The 22,720-nt window shown below is 38.8% G+C and overlaps 1 protein-coding gene across 2 annotated transcripts in view; it reads left to right on the top strand.

The window, feature by feature from the left end:
• GTF2A1 (general transcription factor IIA subunit 1) overlaps nt 1-20,973 on the top strand; it is a 30,064-nt gene extending 9,091 nt beyond the window's left edge. For both annotated transcript variants that reach the window (XM_061998817.1, XM_061998818.1), the window contains exons 2-9: nt 256-357; nt 1,839-2,046; nt 4,682-4,746; nt 6,890-6,965; nt 11,922-12,055; nt 12,188-12,508; nt 14,016-14,105; nt 18,305-20,973. In XM_061998817.1, the coding sequence (XP_061854801.1) occupies nt 256-357; nt 1,839-2,046; nt 4,682-4,746; nt 6,890-6,965; nt 11,922-12,055; nt 12,188-12,508; nt 14,016-14,105; nt 18,305-18,412 (1,104 nt within the window). In that variant the 3' untranslated portion in view covers nt 18,413-20,973. The remainder of the gene's footprint in view (nt 1-255; nt 358-1,838; nt 2,047-4,681; nt 4,747-6,889; nt 6,966-11,921; nt 12,056-12,187; nt 12,509-14,015; nt 14,106-18,304) is intronic.
• Nucleotides 20,974-22,720: the final 1,747 nt, after the last annotated feature.

Here is a 22,720-nt window from a genome sequence, read left to right as displayed (position 1 = left end):
ACACTCTTCATGGCTTGAAAACTCCTGTGCTGTACTTCACAGAACATAGTGGTCAGTCCTTTCCCTTTTCACGTAGTTTGAGGTGTTCTTGCTGATTCCAACCTTGGGTATTTTAGCCACTGGGAAACACACAGTGTCTTCTGTAATTCAGTTTTCAGAGTGGGACTTTTTTTGTTGTGAGAAGAGATCTTATTTGAATGTTAAGGTGATAGAATTATTTCAAAACAATGCTGACTAGTTATTCTTTTTTTAAAGCCTAAGTTGTACAGGTCTGTAATTGAAGATGTCATCAATGATGTCAGAGAAGTTTTTCTGGATGAAGGAGTGGATGAACAAGTTCTTGTGGAACTCAAAACAGTAAGTTGTAACTTGGATGTTGTGGTGTTTTGGTTTTTTTTAATCAATACAGGAATTAGTTTTCAGAGCTGCTTACTTTTGTACTAATTTTTAGCTAAGCATTATATTAATGTGCATTTCTGTAGCCCCTCTGTAGAGGCAGACCATTCTTAAGATTTCTCTGCAAAAAATAAATAAAATGCCTGCTCTGCTTGATGTTTTTTTTTCTTTCTGAAGAAAAGGAGTTTCATTGTTGTATGCATTGTCAGATTTTTGCATGTGTGGTTTGTGGTTTGCTGAAGTATTGGTTTTTGGGAGTAGTATGTAATAAATTGCACTGCGTGCATCACACTTTTCTGAAGTGGTCAGATTCATAATCGTTTGACATACAGTGGGTTTGAACTGTTAACCAAGAATCCAAAAAAAGAAAAAAAAGCAAGATGTTGACCTGAGCTCTAATGGTTCTCCTATGGGTTTCCTCAAATGCTTCCTGAGTAAAAGAAACCCTTTGAAAGGGAAGAGTAAGAAGAAACTGGTAAAGTAGATGGCTGCTCATCTCAGCTGTTGAACAAAGACTTCTTTAGAAGCACTCTCGGTATTTTAGAAGTACTAGAAAATGGATAGAATGGGAAAGGAATTTTGAGTTTAGCTAGGCAGAAACAGATAAAGACTTTTTCCCATGAGACTATGACCTGGGCTGGTGGAACTGAAGTGAGCTCTGTGACAAAAACACCTTGGTGTCTGTCACAGATATGTTCTGAAAATTATATCAGAAATGATTGAATGGGGAGACAAAAAGAAGGGAAATTAAGTATTAAAGAAGGGAGGCTTGTGGAGCCCTAAACAGGATTTGAAATTGAGAGTCCTGGGCGCCAGTAGTCTTTTTGACTCTCTGATAGAACGTGTGCTGTCTTTTTTGCAAATGGTGCTTTGTTTCTCTGGGTTTTCTTGGTAGACATGTCAGCTGATATCTTGAACTGAGGGGCTGGAGGAGCTGAGTTTGACATTGTTGTAGAAATTATAAATGCCTGCACAGAGGCATTATCTTAGGTATACTGGTAATTTCTACTCAGGTGTGTTATGAGGCAGTAGTCTTCAAGCGATGTTTGTTGAGGAGTTCCAAGATGAAGGGTTTGAGGAAAGCTATAATAAAAAATGATTTTGTGATTAAAGAAAGAAAGAAGATGAAGAAGTGAAAACTTGAAGTTAACCAGTTTATGTCTACTCATACTATTAGTATTGTTATGAATCTTCCACACTTGCAAGAAAAAAAGGTTAAAGCTTAAGCTTCAATTAACAATTTTTAAGGGATATTTAATCCTTTTCCTTAAAACATTACCTCTGTGGGGTTACCTCTTCAGTCTATATGTGCCTAAGGGCTTTTTGGGCTAAGTGGACTGCATAAGATAAACAGTGAAAACAGATTTGATTTTGGAGTACTGTCTTTATATTGTTACAAATCCTGTTGTACACTGAGATTTCTTTTTCCTTTCTCAAATCAGCTGTGGGAGAACAAGCTGATGCAGTCCAAGGCTGTAGATGGCTTCCATTCAGAAGAGCAGCAGCTTTTGTTGCAGGTGCAACAGCAACAGCAGCAGCAACAACAACAGCAGCATCATCACCACCACCATCACACACAACCTCAGCCACAGCAGACTGTGCAGCAGCAGTCTCAGCCACAACAGGTCCTTATTCCAGCATCTCAGCAAGGTCAGACTTACTTTATAATCTCTTGGGCAAAAGACTCCCAAGTTAGACTGCTTAGCGTAATCTAAGCCTAGGGCAGGATGCTTGTCTATGGGTACCTTTGTGTCTTTATGTTAGACTTTGTCTCTACTTGTCTGTGCTAAACGAGTTAATATAATTACTTTGGAAAAAAAATCGTGGTATTTATCTTAATCATATTCTTCAGAAGATTTTGGAAAGATTGAAGTCATCCATCATACCTGCTGGAGAGCGACTCTGCAGAGAGAGACCTGAGAGTCCTGGTTGACAATAAAGTAAACATGAGCCAGCAATGTGGAAGGCCAATGGCATTCTGGGATGCATCAACAAGAGTGTGGCCAGCAGGTGGAGGGAGGTTCTCCTCTACTCTGCCCTGGTGAGGCCTCATCTGGAGTCCTGCGTCCAGTTTTGGGTTCCCCAGCTCAAGAGGGGCAGGGAACTTCTGGAGAGAGTCTAGTGCAGGGCCACCAAGATTTTTGGGGGACTGGAGCATCTTCCATACGAGGAAAGGCTGTTCAGACTGGAGGAGACTGAGGAGGGATCTCATATTAATATGTATATGAATACTGGATGTCAGGAGTTTGGGACATCCCTTTTCCTATTTGTATCTAGCAACAGGACAAGGTGCAATGGGATGAAGCTGGAACACAAAAATTTGCATTTAAACATAAAGAAAAACTATTTTACTTTGAGAGTGAGGGAGCCCTGGCACAGGCTGCCCAGGGAGGGTGTGGAGTCTCCTTCCTTGGAGGTTTTCAATACCCACCTGGATGTGTTCCTATGTGACCCGATCTAGATGAACCTGCTTCTGCAGGGGGATTGGACTAGATGATCTCTAGAGGTCCCTACCATTCTGTGATTCTGTGATCTCTTGTCTTCTACTACACAACTTAGATTTTGAGAATATGTGACTTGCAGATTCTGTCAAAAATCCATTAGCAGCTCTGTAGTTTTAAGCCAATATACATAGGCGGTTGACAATTTAGTCATGAGGTAATGATGTCATCAGGAGCAAATTAATTAGAAGAAATGTGTCACTGTTTAGCATAAAAGAATGTTAGGATGTGGAAAATGCCTGTGTAGCAGTCTGAGTATAGTAGGAGATGGTTTTTCATGTTAGAGCAAGTTTCAAGTGAAAAGTATAATGGCTGGGTATTTTCATGGTCTTTGGAGATGACACACTGTGTAGGTGTGACAGGAACCTGTTGCAACTTTTTTCTTGGTGGATTTTTTTTTGTTGTTGTTTTGTTTGAGGGTTTTTTTTTCCTAATACTACCTTGTATTTTATCTGAACATAAATCAGTTTTGACTTTAAGACCCCTAAATACACATGGCTTCAAATTATGTGGGTGGCTCAGCTTAAGTTACAGTCAGCAGAGTCTGGAAAGTCTACTCACTGTGACTTATAGTGTCTCCTTAGCTGCACACCTGTGGCTCTACTGATGAGATATCTCTCCACTAGTGTGGAGATCTCCATCCCCCTATTTGTGTGTTACTGTAGAATAAGATCCTGCCTATGGTAATACACTTAAAACTGATTTATTGTTGTCCAATGTTGTGGCTTATGACCAAATGACAGTATGGAGGCTAAATGAAATAAGGATATCAAAGCATTTTAATCACGTGAATTACCTCACTTTCCTGTTCCATGGGGAGATTTTGTAGTTGTAGTTCCTTGCATGACTTGATTCAGTTCCAGAGAGATATGAACGTGGTTGACACAGTGATTCCTCCTGCTTTGTGTGAGAGCTGTCACAGAGTCACAAGACTTCCTTCAGTGTTTTTGGCCTTCCAGGATTCCCTGAAAGCTGGAGAAGTGGCCCCAGATCTTAGTGCAAGGTTATGGGGCTTCCTTCACCAGAATCTTTTTGAGGAACTCTCAACATTCTTGAGAATTCTTCATTATAGGATTGGATGGAGAATACCTTTTCCATGATTCGTTTGTTCAAGTTGCTCTGTCATTGTCCAGTTTCCTGTCACTGATATTTTTGCTGGCAACTGGTTTCTTCCATTGGCTGACACTTTTGTAATTCTAGATAATCAACAGATTGTTTGCATAGTTTAACTGTTTCCTTTAGCATACCAAATTTTTTGTCGTTTTGAACAGGTGGTTGATCATGCTTCCTCTGCTTCTGCTACATTAGAAAGACAGTGAAGATCATGAGCTTATGCCAACAGCTATGCTAACTAGACCTAACTCAAGCAAACTGCTGCATACTGTTAACATACTTCCATCTGGCAACAATCCTTGCTTAACTCTGTTCAGAAGCACTGTCATTTGATGTTTTTTGAGAACTCTGATACTGAGCATCAGCACGATTATCAATCTTTCACTAATACCTTTAATTTCAGAAATACCTTTTAAATCTTGCTTTACCTAGAGTTAGAACTGGTAATAGAAGCCCTTTGAAATAAAATCTGTAAAGCCAAAAACCAGCCATTTTGCCTCTCAGAGCTGCTGTTGTATATTTTCTTGAGAGTAAAAAGTAACATTAGAGACTGCTCAGTAGCTGCTTTTGTTATGAAGCTCATCTGATGTTTGGGTGATATTCTTTCAGAGTTATTTTGGCTTGGATGTTGTTTGTATAGTTTTCATAAAAGGCTATTTTTTTGTTTCTAGCACCTCAGCCGCAGGTTATTGTGCCAGATTCCAAGCTGATACCACACATGAATGCATCAGGCATGGTAAGAAAGCAGAAGTTTATACATTCATACACTGTCATTATGTATGCTGTTTTGATTTAGTAGTAAACTGGTCTGGTCTAGGCCCACCTAGGAACAGAGGACAATGATCAGCCTTAAGTACTGAACCCCCTAAGGGCAGGAAGGGCTCACTCATCACTTACTGATGGGGGCGAAACAGACTAGACTACTGGACTTGGGGAAGAAGACAAAAATTAATGTAATCCACCTCCAACCAAAACCATTATGCACAGAAGTATCAAACTGAAAAGAGTACAGAGTAGGATGGTGAAAAGTACGACCAGCCCTTTAACAAAAGTGCATGATGATATGCTCATCAAATACCAACACCACTACAGACTGATGCAGGCACCCTGTATTTGCTAAATGCAGAAGACATTATGAAACTTGATACTTTATGAAACTTATATCAAGTGAGAGATAATTTAGCAATTCATATGCACCTTTTCTGGTCACAATAATTTGATTCACTGACCATTTAGACTAGGTAATAATTTAGTCTAGTCATTTACACTTTTTGTAGTTTTTATCTCTAGAAGTTAATTTTGGTTGTCTTGCTTTAAATGCCCTGCCTTAGTTAAAAAATAAAAGCTTCCAAAATAATGAAAACAACAGCTAATACAAGTGAAGTATCTATATTAAGACCAGAATTTATTACCTTCCTACCACTTTTATGGTAAAAACATTAAACAAAGTTTCATGATTAGTCAAAGCTGCAGCAGCTTGCTCAGCGTTCACTTGTCCGTTACCTGCTGACCTTTGTTACTTAAATAGCATGATTTATCCACAGGCCAGGAGCAAATTAACATGTGCCTTATTCTTGGGTGGTTAGAGCCATTTCAATGTGATTTTGTAACTTCCAAAGTCCAACAGTTAAACTTTTTCCTTTCTCATTCAGTTAGATCTTATTGATGTGTATTAAAAAAATGAGTATGCCATGTTTTTAACTCTGCTGCTATCAGTCTGTTGGATTGTTTACTGCAGAAAACGGTTGAGTAAATAGTTACAGAATCAACTTAGAATTACTATATGTGTTTTTTAGAACCATTTAAGTTGGTACTGAAGAATGGATGTGATGGACTTTGAATATCTTGGAAGACAGACAGTAATGAGAGTTTATGTATCATCTTTTGTCTGGGGCATGAGGACACAGACAAGCACTTGTCACTTCTGCTCACTGATCTGATTTTGGCAATTGTAACTACTGCATTGGCCAGCCAGTATGGGGAGATTACATTTCCTATAAACAGGAAACACGCACTTGGCACAGTAACAAAACTTAAGTCTTTTCAGTAGCAAAGGGTAATCAGTCATAGTTCCTTTATAGTGGGGAAAGGAAGGCTTTTCCCTAGGCAACTGAAGTTAGAGCCTTGAAATGGAGAGGCCTCTGGAGGAGTTCATCTGCTCTATGCAAGTTGAGGTCTTAATGCAGAGTTTTTGGTTTGGAGCTCCCATAACTTTTTGAATTCAGTTTCCATTTAAGTTCTGGTCGTTACTCATTGAGAGTCTTCAGCTTTCTCTTCTAACCAGCTGTCTTGAGAGAAAAAAATTAGTAATTCTGTTAACAGGCAGTACACTGTATGCATATATTCACTCAAAAGATGTGTTGTGCAGGACTTGAAATGCAAGTCATTTACAGAATGAAGAAAAGCGCAAACCTGATTACTACTCCATGTGAAACCAAGACAGGCAAACATGATTATTGCTTCAGTACCTTATGTTTCTTCAGATTTGTAGGCCTGTATCTTTAGCTGCTTTGAGAAAGTGTAAGTAAAATTGCTACATAAGCAATACGATGTTGTATTCTATTAGTAGATCAACAGAAGGCAGAGGAGAGAGAAACCTGCTGAGCTTGCAGATAAACCAAGAAACCATGTGGAGCTGGGTTAAGATGTGATGCTTGCTGATTGTTGATTCAATCACTGTCTTATTAAGGAAGAGGGAAAATAATTTTTATGTGTAGTATTATGTATAGTCAGTTGTTGGCTGTATTTTAATAGCTGCAAAAACTTGTGTGCAAATGTTGTAAACAGCAATAAAAAGGTACAGATTTTCAGATAGTATTGTTGTGAGATGAAACATTGGCAATAACATCAGTGGTTCAAAAGCTTTTCTTGTATTTCAGAGTGCTGCAGCCACAGCAGCTACGTTGGCACTCCCTGCTGGTGTTACGCCTGTTCAGCAGATACTTACAAATTCAGGTAACTGTCTAAACGTTGTGATCAAACAATGGTTTTGTTGGTGCTTGGGAGGGAGAAATTCTGGGGTTTACTCCATGATGTATATTGTTCAAAGCAGAACCTGAGGATCCACCTTTACAAGGCAGTGCAAAATCTTCACTAGACTCCCGGACTCTTTTCTTACCAACTTGTTAGTCTTATGAATCTTGTGGTTTTGAGATTCTATGCAAGTTTTCCTCACTGTTTAGAGAAACTCATAAAGCAAGAAGACAGACCTTACTGTCTCTCTCCTTTGGTTATTTCTAAGCTTTGTAATGTGTGATCTGAGCACAGATACTAGACTGGCTATAAAAGGGCAAGATCACCTCAGATGAGGAATGTCTTAAGGTTTCTGATAACTCCTAAGCACAGAGAGTAGAGTTTGCAGTTTTGCTGACAATCCTAATTTTATTTCAGATTTGTTGTTTTTAAATACTGTCATGCTGTATATTTAGAATAGAATTAAGTGGCATATCTGTTGCTGTGTGTACTTTTGTATTATGTTGATTATAAGATTGATTCTGGATCTGTTCTGTATGCAAAAGAAAGGGAGATCCAAGAAGGCAGCTAATTCTAGAAAATTAGCTGCTCTTGCCAGAGGAATTCATCTGGTCAGTGCAGAATCACCTGGGACTTAAACTTCCCACCTTGAAACCTTTTAATATTTCATAGATGTGTAGTTGAAATAAAATTTGAATATGTAGCTGTTCTAGAAATTTATTTTGTTTTTAAGGAAGCACATCTGTGTGTCATAGCATAGATTAATCTGCAACTCACATTTATTACTTTTGTTGTGGTTGTAATTTTTTTTTCAGTTAGGAAACTGAAAGACTATGGTGGCTCAGCCCTGGCTAAGGACAATTGAATAGAACAACACAGAGAATAAGGAGTTACGACAGCCAAGGGATACAGAAAATGAGCAATGCCCAGTGTCACTGCTTACTGCCTGCAGCCTGACTGCTTCACCCCTGCTTCCTTATATCCTGAGTGTGACTTCAGCACAGGATCCAATGGCCTGGCCATAGCCCCTGGCAGCATGTGGGGAAACTTAACCCTATCCCCACCAAACCCAGGACATCATCCACCCCTTATTCTATACCATCTATATCATGTGCAAATCATACACATTTTTAAGCATTTTCCTATCATTGAGATATATATATGTGTGTGTGTGTGTGTATGTATATATATTTATACAGATATGATTCCTTTAGTTCATGGGCTGTTAAGTCAATTTAGTCTGTGACTTTGAGGCTCCATCTGTCATAGCAGTCTTTCAGGTTTCCTGCTCAGATGATATCAAATGACTGCTTCAGCTTCTCTAGTCTCAGCTCTGAGTACATGTCCTGTATGAGATCACCTCTTCCTGAAGAGCATGCTCAAGGCAAAAGGTTGCCAGAAAGTGCTCAAGGCAAAAGGTTGCCAGAAAATATACAAGGCAGAACAGCAAATTTACAGCAACATGAATCAGACCCACAAATCCACTGTTGTGGGCTGTTGTGTGAAGTGCCTATGTTGAAACTGGCTCTGGCACTCCAGTGCATGAATACAGCCTCTGCAATGTGACAAAGCCCTGTGGCTTTATGACAAGGTGATAGTTATTTAGTAATTAATACCATTTAGTTCAGTGGGTAGTCTCACCCAAAATCAAATCCCCTGTGGTATGGATTGAACTTCCCTATCCTTCCACATCACCCACCAAGTGCATCCAGGTTCTTGGGCAAAAAATGTCCCCTGGATGGGATTGTCTTTGCCTGAGGCAGGATTGACCTAAACTATATTCCCCAACAGATTCTTCATGTGTATGTACTGCAGGGACTTTATCCCCTTCCACAGTGTGTAGAAGTTCTGATTGGGCAGAGCCAACTCAACTGACAGATCCCCTCATATTGACTATCCAGGTGACCTTTGCTAGATGCGTGTCCCAATGTTTGAAGGTCCTACCCCCCATCACTCTCAACATGGTCTTTAATAGTCAATATTGTTCAATTTTCCCAGAGGCTGGTGCATGATAGAGGGTGTGATAGACCTACTCGATGCCATGCTCGTTGGCCCAGGTATCTATAAGGTTGTTTTTGAAATGTGTCCCATTGTCTGACTCAATTCTTTCTGGGGTGCCATGTCGTCATAGGACTTACCTTTCAAGGCCCAGGGTAGCATTCTGGGCAGTGGCATGAGGCACGGGATATGTTGTTAGCCATCCAGTGGTTGCCTCTACCGTGGTGAGGATGTAGCACTTGCCTTAGCAAGTCAGTGGCAGCGTGTTGTCATCTATCTGCCAGGCCTCTCCATATTTATACTTGAGCCATCGTCCTTCCTACCACAGAGGCTTCAGCCACTTATCTTGGAGAAACTTTCACCACATGAGGGGTGTGCACTGGACTTCATGTGGATCAATAGATAGCTACATTGTCTAGATCATTATAAATCACTTCTAGCACAGCCAGTTCCCTCAGGTACTGGATACCTTTCTCCATGGGAGTCCGCTTGCGTGGGTGACAAGTAATGTCTTCCTTGAATGGATACCGTACCTTCACACCTGAGAGTCTGCAAAGGCTGCATACTTGTGCACTTCTTCCAATTGTTTTGTCAATACCTCCTTCCCTAGACAGGGAGCTCAGCTGTTTGGCTTCCTTGCCCTCCAATTCCAGGCTACTGGCCTCATTATCCCAGCATTGGAGCAGCCAAGTGACAATGTGCTCCCCTGGGTGGTTGCTGAAGTCCTTTCATGTGTCTCGCAACTCGCTCAGGGATGGGGATCGGGCAGTAATCGTCTCATTCATGACTTCTGCCTCTTCCTCCTCCTCCTCTTGTGATGGTCCTGCTTCCACTTATTCTTCCTCCCACTTTGTAGCTGGAGTGTCTTCCCTTTCTAAACAAGCTGGCTTTCGCATCCAACATTTCTTCCGTCACAGGTTGTTTTCCTGATTTGACTGCAGTGTCTGCCACCAGGGTTTGAGTAGCCATGCTATGATGCCTGTTGCTGAGGTCTGAGTAGCCACAGCACATGTCATTGGGACTGGGGTAGCTACTGTGCCTGACGGTCTGTTTTTCTCCCCTTCCCCCTGAGGGTGCTGTCTGCTGTTGAGTAGCATTTGATAGATACCAGCCAGGGCCTAGCACAGTGCAGTCAGTTGTGCCTCTCTGGAATAGCCACAACATTTTCTTTTCAAATACTCTACACTCTATCAGGATCATGTAGTTGTTTGAGGGTAAAGTTCCAAACCATTGGAGGCAAGAAGTTCTCTAGATACCTGCCCATGTTCTCCCACGTGCCATTCCACCCATTACTATCCAGCCTTGGGACAGATCTTTGCATGAAACTGTTGACAAATTTTACCACCCCAAGCAAGATGTGAAGCATATTCAGGAGACATAACAGTAAAAGCAGGATGACTGGAATGCCCCAAGAGTATCCAAACTTCTCAAATGTTGTTGTAGTTAGCCAGGAGAAAGCAGAGGTAAAAGGGTGGGAAAAAGTATCCCACCCTGCCTTCTCCGTGAGTTGAGTGAGATTTCTAGTGAATCCCGAAGGGAAAAGCCTGAGGTACGGGAGTGACAACAATACTGTATACAGATACCAGCTGAGCCCCATAATCAACAATATAATCAGATCATAAACTGAAAGACCCAATATAACAAAATCATGGTCCTCATTACTTTCCCTGAGGTGATAAACAGCACCTCAGGGAACACACAGAGCAGGTAAGAGTTCGCATGACACCACCATGTAAATAGTTGAATGAGCAGTGTGAGCAGCTGTCTTAACTAATATGAGAAAACTGTATAACAAATTCCAGCAGTCGGGTCAGGTCTGTCCTTAGCTCTTCATGTCCCACGTTGGGCACCAGAAAGACTCTGGTGGCTTGGCTCTGGCTGACAATAACCAGACCACGGAGTTACTCCTCCGCACCTCAGCAGGATGGGGAGGAGAATCAAGAGAGAATTCTAGAGGGGCTTTGAGGGGCCAATGGAGTAGAACACCACAGAGAATAAGGCGTTGTAATGCCGGCCGAGGGCTGCAGCAAAGGAGCAGCGCCGGTGTCACCGCTCCCGCCCGCAGCCCCGCGCTCGGCTCCAGCAGCTGCCCCGAGCTCTGGCCGTGACGTCACACGGCAGCCCATGGCCTGGCCGCGCCCCCTGGCGGCGCACGGGGGAACTTCACCCGGCCCCGCCAGACACCGGGCAAGGTTTTTTTCCCAGTTACCAATATTTAGTCTATTTTCTTAAAAAAAGGGCTAGGATAGTCCCATCTTTCAGATATACGTATTTCAGTAAATAAGGCTATGCATTTTGCTGTGGAGAGAGAACAAGAAATAAGATCAGTCCTTGAGGAAAATGTATAAAGTTGAGGATTGTCTGAAGGAACAGAAAGGAGAGGTGGACAGTGAGTGTAAAGACAGATCTTTCAAAAACGTATGATAATATTGCAAATAAAGTGATGCAAAGAAACATTTCTTGTAATGCAGTAGTTGGGGTGGAAAAGAATTTGAGGAAAGGGCATCACATGTCAGGACCCTGGAAATAGCACAGTTAGCAGTGGATAGAACGTTTGTTGTGTGAATATGTGTATTCCTGTTTTGGTATATTTTCATTCAACTTTATATCAGTAAAATCTGTCTTTGGAAATATGAGATGTGTTTGTAAGTGAGAGCTTCTACATAAAATACTGTGCTGTGATAAAGGATTAGACTTTGGCTTGCATATGTGCATTTCTTTTTGCATTGTATACCTCACAATTGTGTTTAGAAGGCAAACACCACAGTTCTTTGTTTCTGACACAGCTGCCCTAACAGTATCTTTTCACTACTGAAAGTGAAACGTAAATAGTGTCCTGTAATTGTCATTGATGTTCTTCTAGGAGACAAACTTCTAAACTAAGATCATTTTAGAAATGAATTTCTACATTTGATTAATTTGATATTTATTTTATTACAGGCCAGATCCTCCAAGTAGTTAGAACTGCAAATGGAGCACAGTATATCATTCAACCACAGCAGCCAGTTGTTCTACAACAGCAGGTCATACCACAAATGCAGCCTGGTGGAGTACAAGCACCTGTTATACAGCAGGTAAAGAAAATTTCTGAATAGATACACTTGAAAGAAAAAAGACGTTATGGTAATTACTAAAGAAGCTTGCCTTTTTGTGAGCAAAGTGAAATAGAATACAAAGTCACGGTACTTGCAATGTTATTCCATCAGGTTTTGGCACCTATCCCGGCAGGGATTTCCCAGCAGACAGGAGTGATTATTCAGCCTCAGCAAATCCTGTTTACAGGAAATAAAACACAAGTCATACCTACAACAGTGGCTGCCCCTACACCAGCTCAAGCACAGATTCCTGCGGCTGGTCAGCAGCAACCACAACAACAACAGGCACAACCACAAGCACCGCTTGTTCTTCAAGTTGATGGAGCAGGGGACACATCATCTGAAGAAGAAGAAGATGAGGAAGAAGACTATGATGATGATGAGGAGGAAGACAAAGAAAAAGATGGGGGTGAAGATGGCCAAGTGGAAGAGGTAAAAGTAACATTATGTCAGAAGACTTGTAGCATACTTGTGTTTCATTTAATTTTTTTTGCAATATTTGAAAGAAAACTAATGCTTCAAATAATAGTATATTCCAGTAATTTTCAGAATATAACTTTTGTCCTTATACTTCCAGTTCTTTATTTCCCGTATTGAAGTTGTGGAAACTGTGTATTAGCAAAGCATCTTCAAAGCAGCTGAGGAAGGCAGGGAACACAGCAAAAAAATGTTACTTGTTGTGAAAGCCCTTTTAAACATTGAACAGTAATATTTCTGATGTTACAGAAAGATCAGCCGTGAAATTATGACACCTTCATAAGCAAAGAGCCTTAGGTCTGAGAGCGTACAAAAGCAAGGTATTAGGAAGACAAACGTAAAGGAGGACATATATTCAGTTCAGTGAGGGGACTGATAGATATGTGGTCTGACCTGTCTCTCTGACTATTCTGATGCTTTCTGTTCAACTAGAACAAGCCTGAGAACTCAAATTCCATTCTAAAGCACCTTCTTGAAGCACACTTGAGCTTGATTTTATGGAATCGAGAGATAGGAGCAAATAGTTTTTGTAACCTGTTGCATTCTTAACAATATGTGTTTAATTTAGACTTGGAATTTCAGATTGGAGCCAGTGATTGTTACTAAGTTTGAGTGTGTTACTCTAAAAAGCCTAACAAGAATAAAAGAAATTAAAAAAATGTGGGGAGTGATACTAGTAAGCTAAAGTACTGTTGCTTCAGTCGCTGACAGGAAACTTGGTACTCTCAAAATCTATCCCTAAAATGCATTTCCACACTTCTCTGCAGCCTTTCCAGTTATTTTAAGATTTTGTTAAAAATGCCAATATGAGGACCAGATGTAGCATTTCTTGGTCTGTATCACCCATTCAGTATGTGCAGGTAAAATTTGTTATTTTTTTATTAAGGAGTTAAATCAAAGTTTTCTGTAGTACATCTACAGTGGTATCTCATAGTATTTTTCTCTTAAAATTTAAAAGATTGTGTTCATATCACTCTTCAATTATATTAATCAGCATTGATATCAGTTCAAATGGTTTTTTAATAGTTACCTTCTTAACTTCATCGTGCTTAAATATTCAGTGTTCTTTAGTAGTGCTTTAATGCCAACATTCTTGTAGAATTTTTTTAATGCTCACCCTTATTATCAGGGTGCCACAGATGTCCTGTTATTTTTACTACCTTTATTCATCAACAGTTACTTAATGAGTGCACCAGTTCCTTAAAGCTTTTGAAGTTACTTAAATATAGCGTTACTTTAGAAGGAATTAGGACCCCTAGTACGCCTTTTTCTTCTCTCCCTGGCATCTCCCGGGAAGAAAGTGTATGTACATCAGCCCTCTGCTGGAAAGTCTACTAATACTCCCCACCTCAAATGCTTTTTAGGTCATGTAATTCTTAGGCAAGACTGTAGCCTCGTGTGAGTAATCAAAATAACAGCTGTGATCTTACCAAACATAACTTTTTGCATGTGTTCCTTTCAGGAGCCTCTTAACAGTGAAGATGATGTGAGTGATGAGGAAGGACAAGAACTGTTTGACACAGAAAATGTTGTTGTGTGCCAGTATGATAAGGTAACCTATACAGAAGAGAATCCATGCTTGCTGCTTCTTGTCAATTTTAAAGTAGTATCTTTGTGTCTGTGAAGTACAAGTAGAATGTGAAAGATAATACAGGAACTAGCTATTGTTTGTTTGTAAAACAGGTTTGTGTGCTGTGTTTGTACTAAACTTGGTAATGAGTAAAGCTTAGAAAAATTTGGCTGCATTTTCTTTTTCTTCATCATGTCTGTTTGTGACCTTTCACAAAGGTCTGTTCCCTGGACTCAGGAGAAGTGAATTATTTTAAGTTTGTACTTTTGCTGTAGCCGTGAATGGAAGAAGTAGTCATGTTTTAGACTTGTGGAAAACTGTTTGATCACTGAAAATACCTTCTTGATGATAGAATGCTTATCAGACGAGAAGGTTGTGTCTGCACTATGCGTTCTCTACTGAAACGGCAATATCGAATGCTTTTGCTTAAAATTCTGCTATCTTTCTTCCCCTGTTATGGCTAATTTCTTCTTACACGTTTGTCCTCGAATATGCCAGGCTTCATCAATGTCTGGGATTTTTAAATGTGTCTAGAGGATATCAGACAAGATTTTATTGACGTAGTCTGCAGAAAGATTATTCAGTGTGGATATTCTTTTTTTTCCTTTGCTAGATTTAGTTGGACTATGATGAACAAGGATCCTTTTTAAAGCAGAAAAAAGCTGTAAGCTTGTTGAATAGAAACTCCTACGTTGCAAAGAATGGTTTAGTTAGAAAGTCTTCAGTTGTGCCCAGACTCTGCTTAGATTTGTCATCAGATTCAACAGAGAATGTGAGATAGAAGAAAGCGGTATCAATATCTGCATCCCAGCCATCTGTCTCCTCCAGACTGTAATCCAAAACTGTTACTTTTGAGGCAGTTTGTGAGGATAGTGAGGGACCTTAGAAAAGTTTGTTGGGAGCTGCTAAAGCTGAGCCACAGGAACTACTCTGAAATATTCACTCTCTTAAGAACTAAGAATATGAGCTCAGTAGGGAACAGTGTCCATCATTAACCTCTAGTGTAATGTGCTGTGAGAAGACTTCATTGCTTTTCAAGGAGTCCTTGTTCAGTTTGTGTCTAAAATGCATAGGATCAGCTCAGTTGTTCTGAGGAGAGCTTCCTCTTGCACAGTGTCCCACATCAGCTGATGGCGAGTGCCTCTGGAGCAATGAGACAAGCACAAATAGGTAGCAATGCTCACCTAGAGTATTTTACCAACTTCGTATGAACTGTCTCTTGAGGGAGAGATAATGAATGGCTTTGTATCACATGGCCAGCAGAGATTTTTTTTCCTTGATTTGTCAGTAATTTATTCAATTTTTTTGTGAATCCTTGTAAACTTTGTCACATGACAAGAAGTTTCATAAATGAGTTGTGATGTGTGGGGAACTACCTATTTTTTAACTCATTAGTTTCATGATACCTCCTAGTCCTTTAGAGGGCTATTTCCTCTTTGCTTTCTTGATGCCTTTTATGATCCTGCAGACCATAACGATCCACCATAATGTTTTTTTGAAATCAGAGCTTCACTTTGCATAGTTCTTATTTGTACAGCTGCCCATACATTTGTTTATTCCTACTTTCATTCACCAGAACTGTTCTATTCTTCTTATCACGTTAGATACTGATAGATAAGGTTGAGGGAGGATCAGAGCTATTCATAACACAGGTGAGCATTCAGTTATTAAGTTGGTATATCAATGTTCTGCAATAGTTCATATGTGCATTTGACCTCCCTGAATACAGAACTGATGTTCTTGTGGCAAAGCCGTAGAACATTGGAGGCTCATTCCTGACTTGTAATTGTCAACTGAAATCCATCTTTTTTTTTTCTGTCCATGTAAGCTGGAATTATTTTTTCCATCATTATTAGCTCCATATACATTGAATGCCACCATTGTTTTATTACACAGTGAGTTAGGGGAGTAACATTGTTCTGCAGCTCCTCAGTAACTGTTCTTTTGTATCATCAGTGATGTTGTGTTATTTTTGAGATTAGTGAATTCTTAAACCCTGCAGACTCCAGCCAGCACAATTCTCTTCTGGAATGATCCACTTTTACTGTAAAAACAGTATTCTTATCCTTGTTTTCTCATCTTTATTCAATTATTTATTCACCTGAGGACCTTCCTTCTTACCTCTTGACAACTCAAATGCTTCTGATGAGGGGTTTTTCTTGAATGCCATTTGGAATGGGAAGTAGAGTTATATAAGCCAGAACTTTCTTTGTTCATTTATTTGCTATTACCACTGACTTTTTAGTTTAAGGTGAGCACAGGTGAAACAACAGTACTAGTAACTGATTGAGTGCTATGGTCATAACACTGTTTTGCTGCTACTTTACTATTTGTTTCTACAGCACTAATAGTGGGTGATGAGACTTCCTGTCCTTGATGGAAGTTGAGAAGTTGGAATGGGATTTCTTTGCTTTTATGCCATTTGTAAAATTTTCTTAGTTTTTTTAGATCTCCTAATTATATTTAATGGTTTATTTGCAAAAGTTTATGGTAATCCTTTTGGACAGCATTTCAGCTTTCTGAAAGATCTTCGCTTTCTTTTTATATCATGTTGTCCTGGTGCTGAATTGTACTGATGTTCTTTTGCTCTTTCTGATGTCCTTTTTGATAATGGCAGGTACTTTTCTGCTCTTTGCTTACAGTGTGTATGTGGGGGTGTGTTTCATTGTTGATTTGTTGGTTGTGGTGGGTTATTTGGGGTGGTTTTTTGTTAGTTTTCTTGCAAAATTTACTTTTTTCTTTTTTATTAGTTTCATTTCAAATGAAACATAAGACATAAATTTAGTTAAGCACTCTTCTAGTGGTTTTATTGACTTCTTATTACCTAGAGGAAAATGTTTGTGGTTGTGTGTTTTGTGGGTTTCTCACTAGTTTCTTCATGAAGTAGAACTTAACTGTACAGTGTCTAAGATAGCCTCAGTGCTTCACAGTGATGTTTGGTCAGGAGGCATAAGATAGCTGTAGTATTGAAAGGCTTGCTATTTCTTGCCCTTCTGTCTTCTCTTTCTGATGCCTTTCTGATCTCCTTCACCGTATTGGTCAACCTGCTTTCCATAGTCAGGTAGCATTTCTTTGGGAATGCACATGAAGAAAGAAGAGTTCTGCATGGAATATTTTTGTAAAGAGAACACAAATAAAGCTGTTGTTTTATTCTTTGTCTTATCCTGTGACAACAGGAGTACCCATGAGGAGGCAGTACTCCTTGAGGAGCCAGAATGGAACTAATGACTTTGGAGGTTTTGCTTGTTTTCCTGTACTAGTGTTTGTTGGTTTTTTTGCATTTTTTTTTTTTTGGTTACTGCAAACAGCTGGACTTATCTCTCAGCTTAATCCTACAAATTTCTTTTAAGCAAAGCCTTCAAAGGGCCAGTATGTTAACTGGAAAGACTGTAGGTCAAAGTTGAAGCTTCATGACATCACCTCCGATAAGGGAGAGGTTATTTTTCTTACTTGAGAGAATTGGAACCTAAATCATATACAGCAACTCATTGTTGATGAGAAATTGTGGAATATAAGACTAGTATATTCTCTATCAGCCTGTGCATTTTTTGTACCATAGAGATTTTCAGATTGAAAACTTTGTAAATAATTCACTTGCCTTCTAATCAGAACTTAACTTTTGTAAACCCAGAGTCAAACTCTAATATTAGAAGTAGAACAAACCTGCAATACGTAACATAAACTAGTTTTCATGCAGAATGAAGTTTAGACAAGAGTTGCAAATAGTAAAACTTAGTGTTTGACCCTTCAGGGCTGATCTAAAACGTTGATCTTTCTGTTAAGTATGGTTGAAATGGGGATTTCTAACGTTCACGTAGAGTTTCGTGACTATTGTAATCAAAGATAATTTAATGAAAACAGCACAGGTAGATATATATCTCTTCTTCTTTTCTATCTACTTCTAGAAATGCTTTATGCTTTGGGTTTTGGAATGCCTCTGTGCTTGCATTGTTGTGTGACAGTCACTGTCCCTGGTTTAAAAAATGAAAATAACTGTTATATGCATAATTAGTTTTTCTTTACCACAGCTAAAGGCAGAATTGATTTTCAAGATAGTTGTAGAGATTTAGTCATGCATACTTAATAGTTACGTTCATTTTTTCTTTCCCTTATAATTTGCTTATGCATTATTTCCCAATTCTGATGCAGAGTAATAGTTCAACTCTTTTCCTTGTTTTTAGATTCATAGAAGTAAAAACAAATGGAAATTTCATCTCAAAGATGGCATCATGAATCTTAATGGAAGAGATTATGTATTTTCCAAAGCCATTGGGGATGCAGAATGGTGAAGTTTTAAAAGACAAAAAACTCCCTGTAAAAGGAAAAAAATCAAAAGCAGGAAAGGTTGAGACTTGGACATATACTCCAATCAAAATGTGTATCTGCACACCAGACATAATAACAAAAGTATTGGAACAAAGGTAAAGTGTGGCAACAAAGACACTACTTGAGATGAGCAAGCCATGGACTGTAGCAGCTATAGCATTGTCTAGGAGCTGGTTTTGTGTGTTAGGAATACCTTAATTATCAATTCTACATACAGGTACCTACAGCTGGTATTTAGCATGTAAGGCTTTGTTCCCCTCCCGCCCGCCCCTTCTTCCCTTGATTTAAGATTTTAAAATACTTCTTCCACTGATTGAAGGAACTCTTCCCTTTGATAGATTATTAATCTGAAAATGCTTATTGTGTGTACAAATCTTTGCTTTGAACACTTCCTTTTGGTAGTGAGGATGGTCAGAATGTTACTTAAACTGCGTGCAAGCTTTGTACAGAAGGGTAAGAATTTAAGGTGTTAAATTTTAAATAACTTGTATAAGGAAAATATTTTTAATTCTGATATGCTCATTAATTATTATAATATCTATTTGTTGTTTTCAATTCAGTTCCTCATAAACAAATGGTTGTTCCTAGCAGTTACAAAATGGTAAAATGATCATTTATATTTCAAAATTATTTTACTTTCATGTAAGTGATACTCTTTATTTAGGGGTGTATTTTTAAATACTAAGCACCTGTAGCTCCCCCCCCCCCCCCCCCGATGAAAGTCAGATTGCTTAACTTGTTAATTCTTGCTGTTTGGTGGTGATTCGACATCACTGAACTGAAACAAATAATATAGTTTTCATTGTTTTTTTTTTTAATTATTATAAAGGCTTTGGGATACCTTTTGGATCAAACTTGTAGGTAATGGCATAATAGATTAATTTCTTCACCTGCTTACTACATATGTGGTTCAGACATTCGCAAATAATTCAACAGACCACAAGAATGACTAAATTTTTACTACAGAAAGTCACATGAAAATTCTAACATCCTGGCTGCAACTATTAGTCAAAGATCTGCTTTACTAAAAAGCATAGCTGTAAGTTACCTGCAGCAGTTAATCTCTCTAAAGTTTCCAGGTGGCATGTAGTTCAATGAAGAGAGCTGCACAGCTTTGAGAACATACGTTTTGTTAGCGTATCTTTAGACTGTCTTGGTAAGAGAAAATCGAGCAGTCAGATGCACTAAACCTTGTGTAGTCACTTTTTCACTTGCCTTTTCCAGGTTTTGTGATGATTTTTGTTGATTTTTTTTTTTCTGTGAAAAGCAACAAGGTTGCTCCCCCCTCCTTCCCTTCTCTCCTGAGAAGCGAACACCTTTTCTTCATGTATAGGTTGTTCTTGTAGACCTTGCTTTTGGAAGTGCAGTTACTTTCGAATGAGGAGAGGGAATGGGCATTATACTTCAGAACTGTTGAGGAAGTGATGTTCACGTAGCTCACCATTTCAAAAAAAAAAGTTTCATTGGGTGCTTGGCAAGATGATAAAAAAAGGATACAGCAAAGGAATTTTTGTCAAAATTGGTAAAGGATTTTTGGAAGCAGACATTTAAACCACGATTTCTGAGTTTTTTGGTTTGAGCATGAAACTTTTTAGACACTTAACAAAGTCACAAATGTATTTTGTCAGTATGTAACTCTACTTTTCATTTGCTCTGATTTACATGCCTCCAAGTGCATTCATAATCTCAGTAATGTGTAGAAAACTGAAAACACATTGTTACGAAGATTTTTTTCTTGGGTGTGATTCTTGTACACCTGTGCTGTCATTGATGCAGACTAAAACTGCCTGTAGGCTGTGTCAAGAGCCATATGGTTGGTTGGTAGTAATCAATCTGCACACATAAGCTTTATGAAAAGTTAGCTGATCTTTTGTAATGGAGTCATTTAAAGTGCATTTTTGGCTTGGGGCTTCAAGATATCTCAGACTGATTGGTGTTTGCTTTCTTCAGAACAAAGCAGATACTTTATTTTTAGGTTTTTTACCACTAGTAACACTTCTATATACAACTGCAATGAAATCAGCAATGTACCAACTAAATATTTACCTCACCTTTTCCATATCTGTTACCAGTAAGTCTTAAGTCATGGGCTTCAGGAAAAAAAATCCATAACCCTGCATAACCAAATCAATAAAAGGAAGAAAAATCTCTTTAGCTACAGATTCCCATTTATACTACTGGAACCCAGAGTACTTTTACAACACTTTGTTTTCATGATTTTTCTTTTTTTTTACCCACAAACATATAGTAGAAGCTGCATAGCCTTTTTATTTATTTTTAAGGGATAGCAGAACTTTAAAGGTAACTTAAGCTTAGCCTGTTCTGAAGGATGCTAGAAGCTTTCTGAACTTGCACAGTCTCTTGCAAGCTAATTATATGGTATGCTTTTCAGATAAGTTTTGTCTTCAAATACAGATGTGTGTGAAGCTTTCAGAAAGCCAGTCAAACACAAACATACCAAACTGTGCTCTTATTGCTACGTCAAGTGTTCCTTTTTTAAATTAAAAAGCATGTTTTAATTTCATTTTATTGTAGCAGCTTGCTGTAAGAATGTAGTTTGCTTAATTTTATTATTGTACTTGAATTTTTAATTACATGGTTTTAACAATGTAACTGAACAGACCATTTCATGAGGTTCCAAAGAAACCATTCCTATCAGAGGGCAAGGATTCCTATGTTTATAGTTCAGAAGTGATTCCCCCCCCACCAGCTTGGAAATAGGTTATTTTATGTTGGATTTTTTTTCCCCCCCATTTAAATAACTCAGTATTATGGAAACAGTCAATGACTTCAAGAGGGCTTATGTTAAAATTTGCACAGATAATGGAGCACCTTTTTGTGATAGAAAAAATAGGGAAAGAGAACTTCATAATTATAACTGTGATGCTGATGGAAACTTGTAGAGCAACTGGGCAAAATGGGGAGCCTAGTACTTCTTCAGTTTGCAGTGTACCTGTTTTGTCAGTATGACAGTAATATTTTTTTTTTTTGATTCCCAAGAGAAAATTTCCTGCAGTGCTTCAATCAGAAAAGGAACTTTCTTGCTCTAATTCTGTTGGGCTTTAGTGTGTGCAATCATTTAAAAACATCTAAGTTGAAAACAAAATGAAATATGTTTTCTGTTAAGGAGATAATAAATAATTTAGTCACATAAGGAACTTTATATTGGACTATTTAAATAAAATATGTTTTTATTCCCCCTCAGTTGCTGGTTAGTGACAAGATTTCTTTGAGGCTTCATACTTCTTGTTTCCTGTGTTGTACTCACAAGTTGCATTTGGACATCGTTCAGTTTCCTAAACATGATTTAAATAGATAATTGTGGTCCAAGTTTTATTTCCAAGAATATGTTACGTGATTCTGAAGCACAGGTTCTACAAACAGGGAAAGAACATGTCATGTAACAGTTTTTTTTATAGATGTGTTTTCTATTTCTGATGCACAATTTGGAGTGTGAAAGTAAACTTCGTTGAGTCTGCAAAACTAGTTCCACCTCTTGACGGTTAGCAGTGATTATCTCAGCACATAACACTACTAGACTAAAACTTCTTATTTCCGGTGAAGGAGTTAACCGAAGTTCATTTTGATTCATCTCTTCAATTTGTAAAAGCTCCTTTAAAAACAGTTGAAGGCCCCCAGTTTTCTCCCAAAACAAAAAAACCCCTTCTAATAGAGTGCATTTAGATGTCCAGGAGGTGAATGGTGATTTTAGGACAACGTGCACTGGATTGATAGTGGGCTACCTTACACAGCGTCATGGGGTTTGCTGTCTGCCACTCCACCTTGCGCACGCACCCCCAGCTGAAATCAGAATTCTTTTCAGACTTTGAGGTTAGTGACTAAACAAGGTGAAGATACTTGCATATTGTTATGTATTGTTGTTCTGGCATTTAAAGTCTCGTTTTCCCATTGCTGTGATTGGTTGGGAAATGTGTAAAAACCAGTCAATTGGTTTCCCTGTTGTCTGCTTTTCAGGCAGTTCATGCAGTGTGTCTTTTAATTATTATTGAGGGATTAGACATTGTGGAACAAAAGGAGCTTTTTTTTAATGGGAAGAAGTACCTCGGGTTAGCTATATGTACAGTCATCCAATGAGACAGAGTCATAGAATGGAAGGGGTTGCAAGGGACCTTTAGAAATCATCTAGTCCAACCCCCCTGCTAAAGCAGTTCCACTTACATCAGGTCGCACAGGAACACGTCCAGGTGGGTTTGTTCCAGAGTGCATAGGGTACCAATAGATTACGGAGTGGGGGAATATCCTTTTTTGCT

Source organism: Colius striatus, chromosome 6 (genome assembly GCF_028858725.1).
Source record: "Colius striatus isolate bColStr4 chromosome 6, bColStr4.1.hap1, whole genome shotgun sequence".
Taxonomy (NCBI): Eukaryota; Metazoa; Chordata; class Aves; order Coliiformes; family Coliidae; genus Colius; species Colius striatus.
The sequence above is the reverse complement of the archived record's forward strand: the minus strand, read 5'-3'. Positions and strand labels throughout refer to the sequence as shown.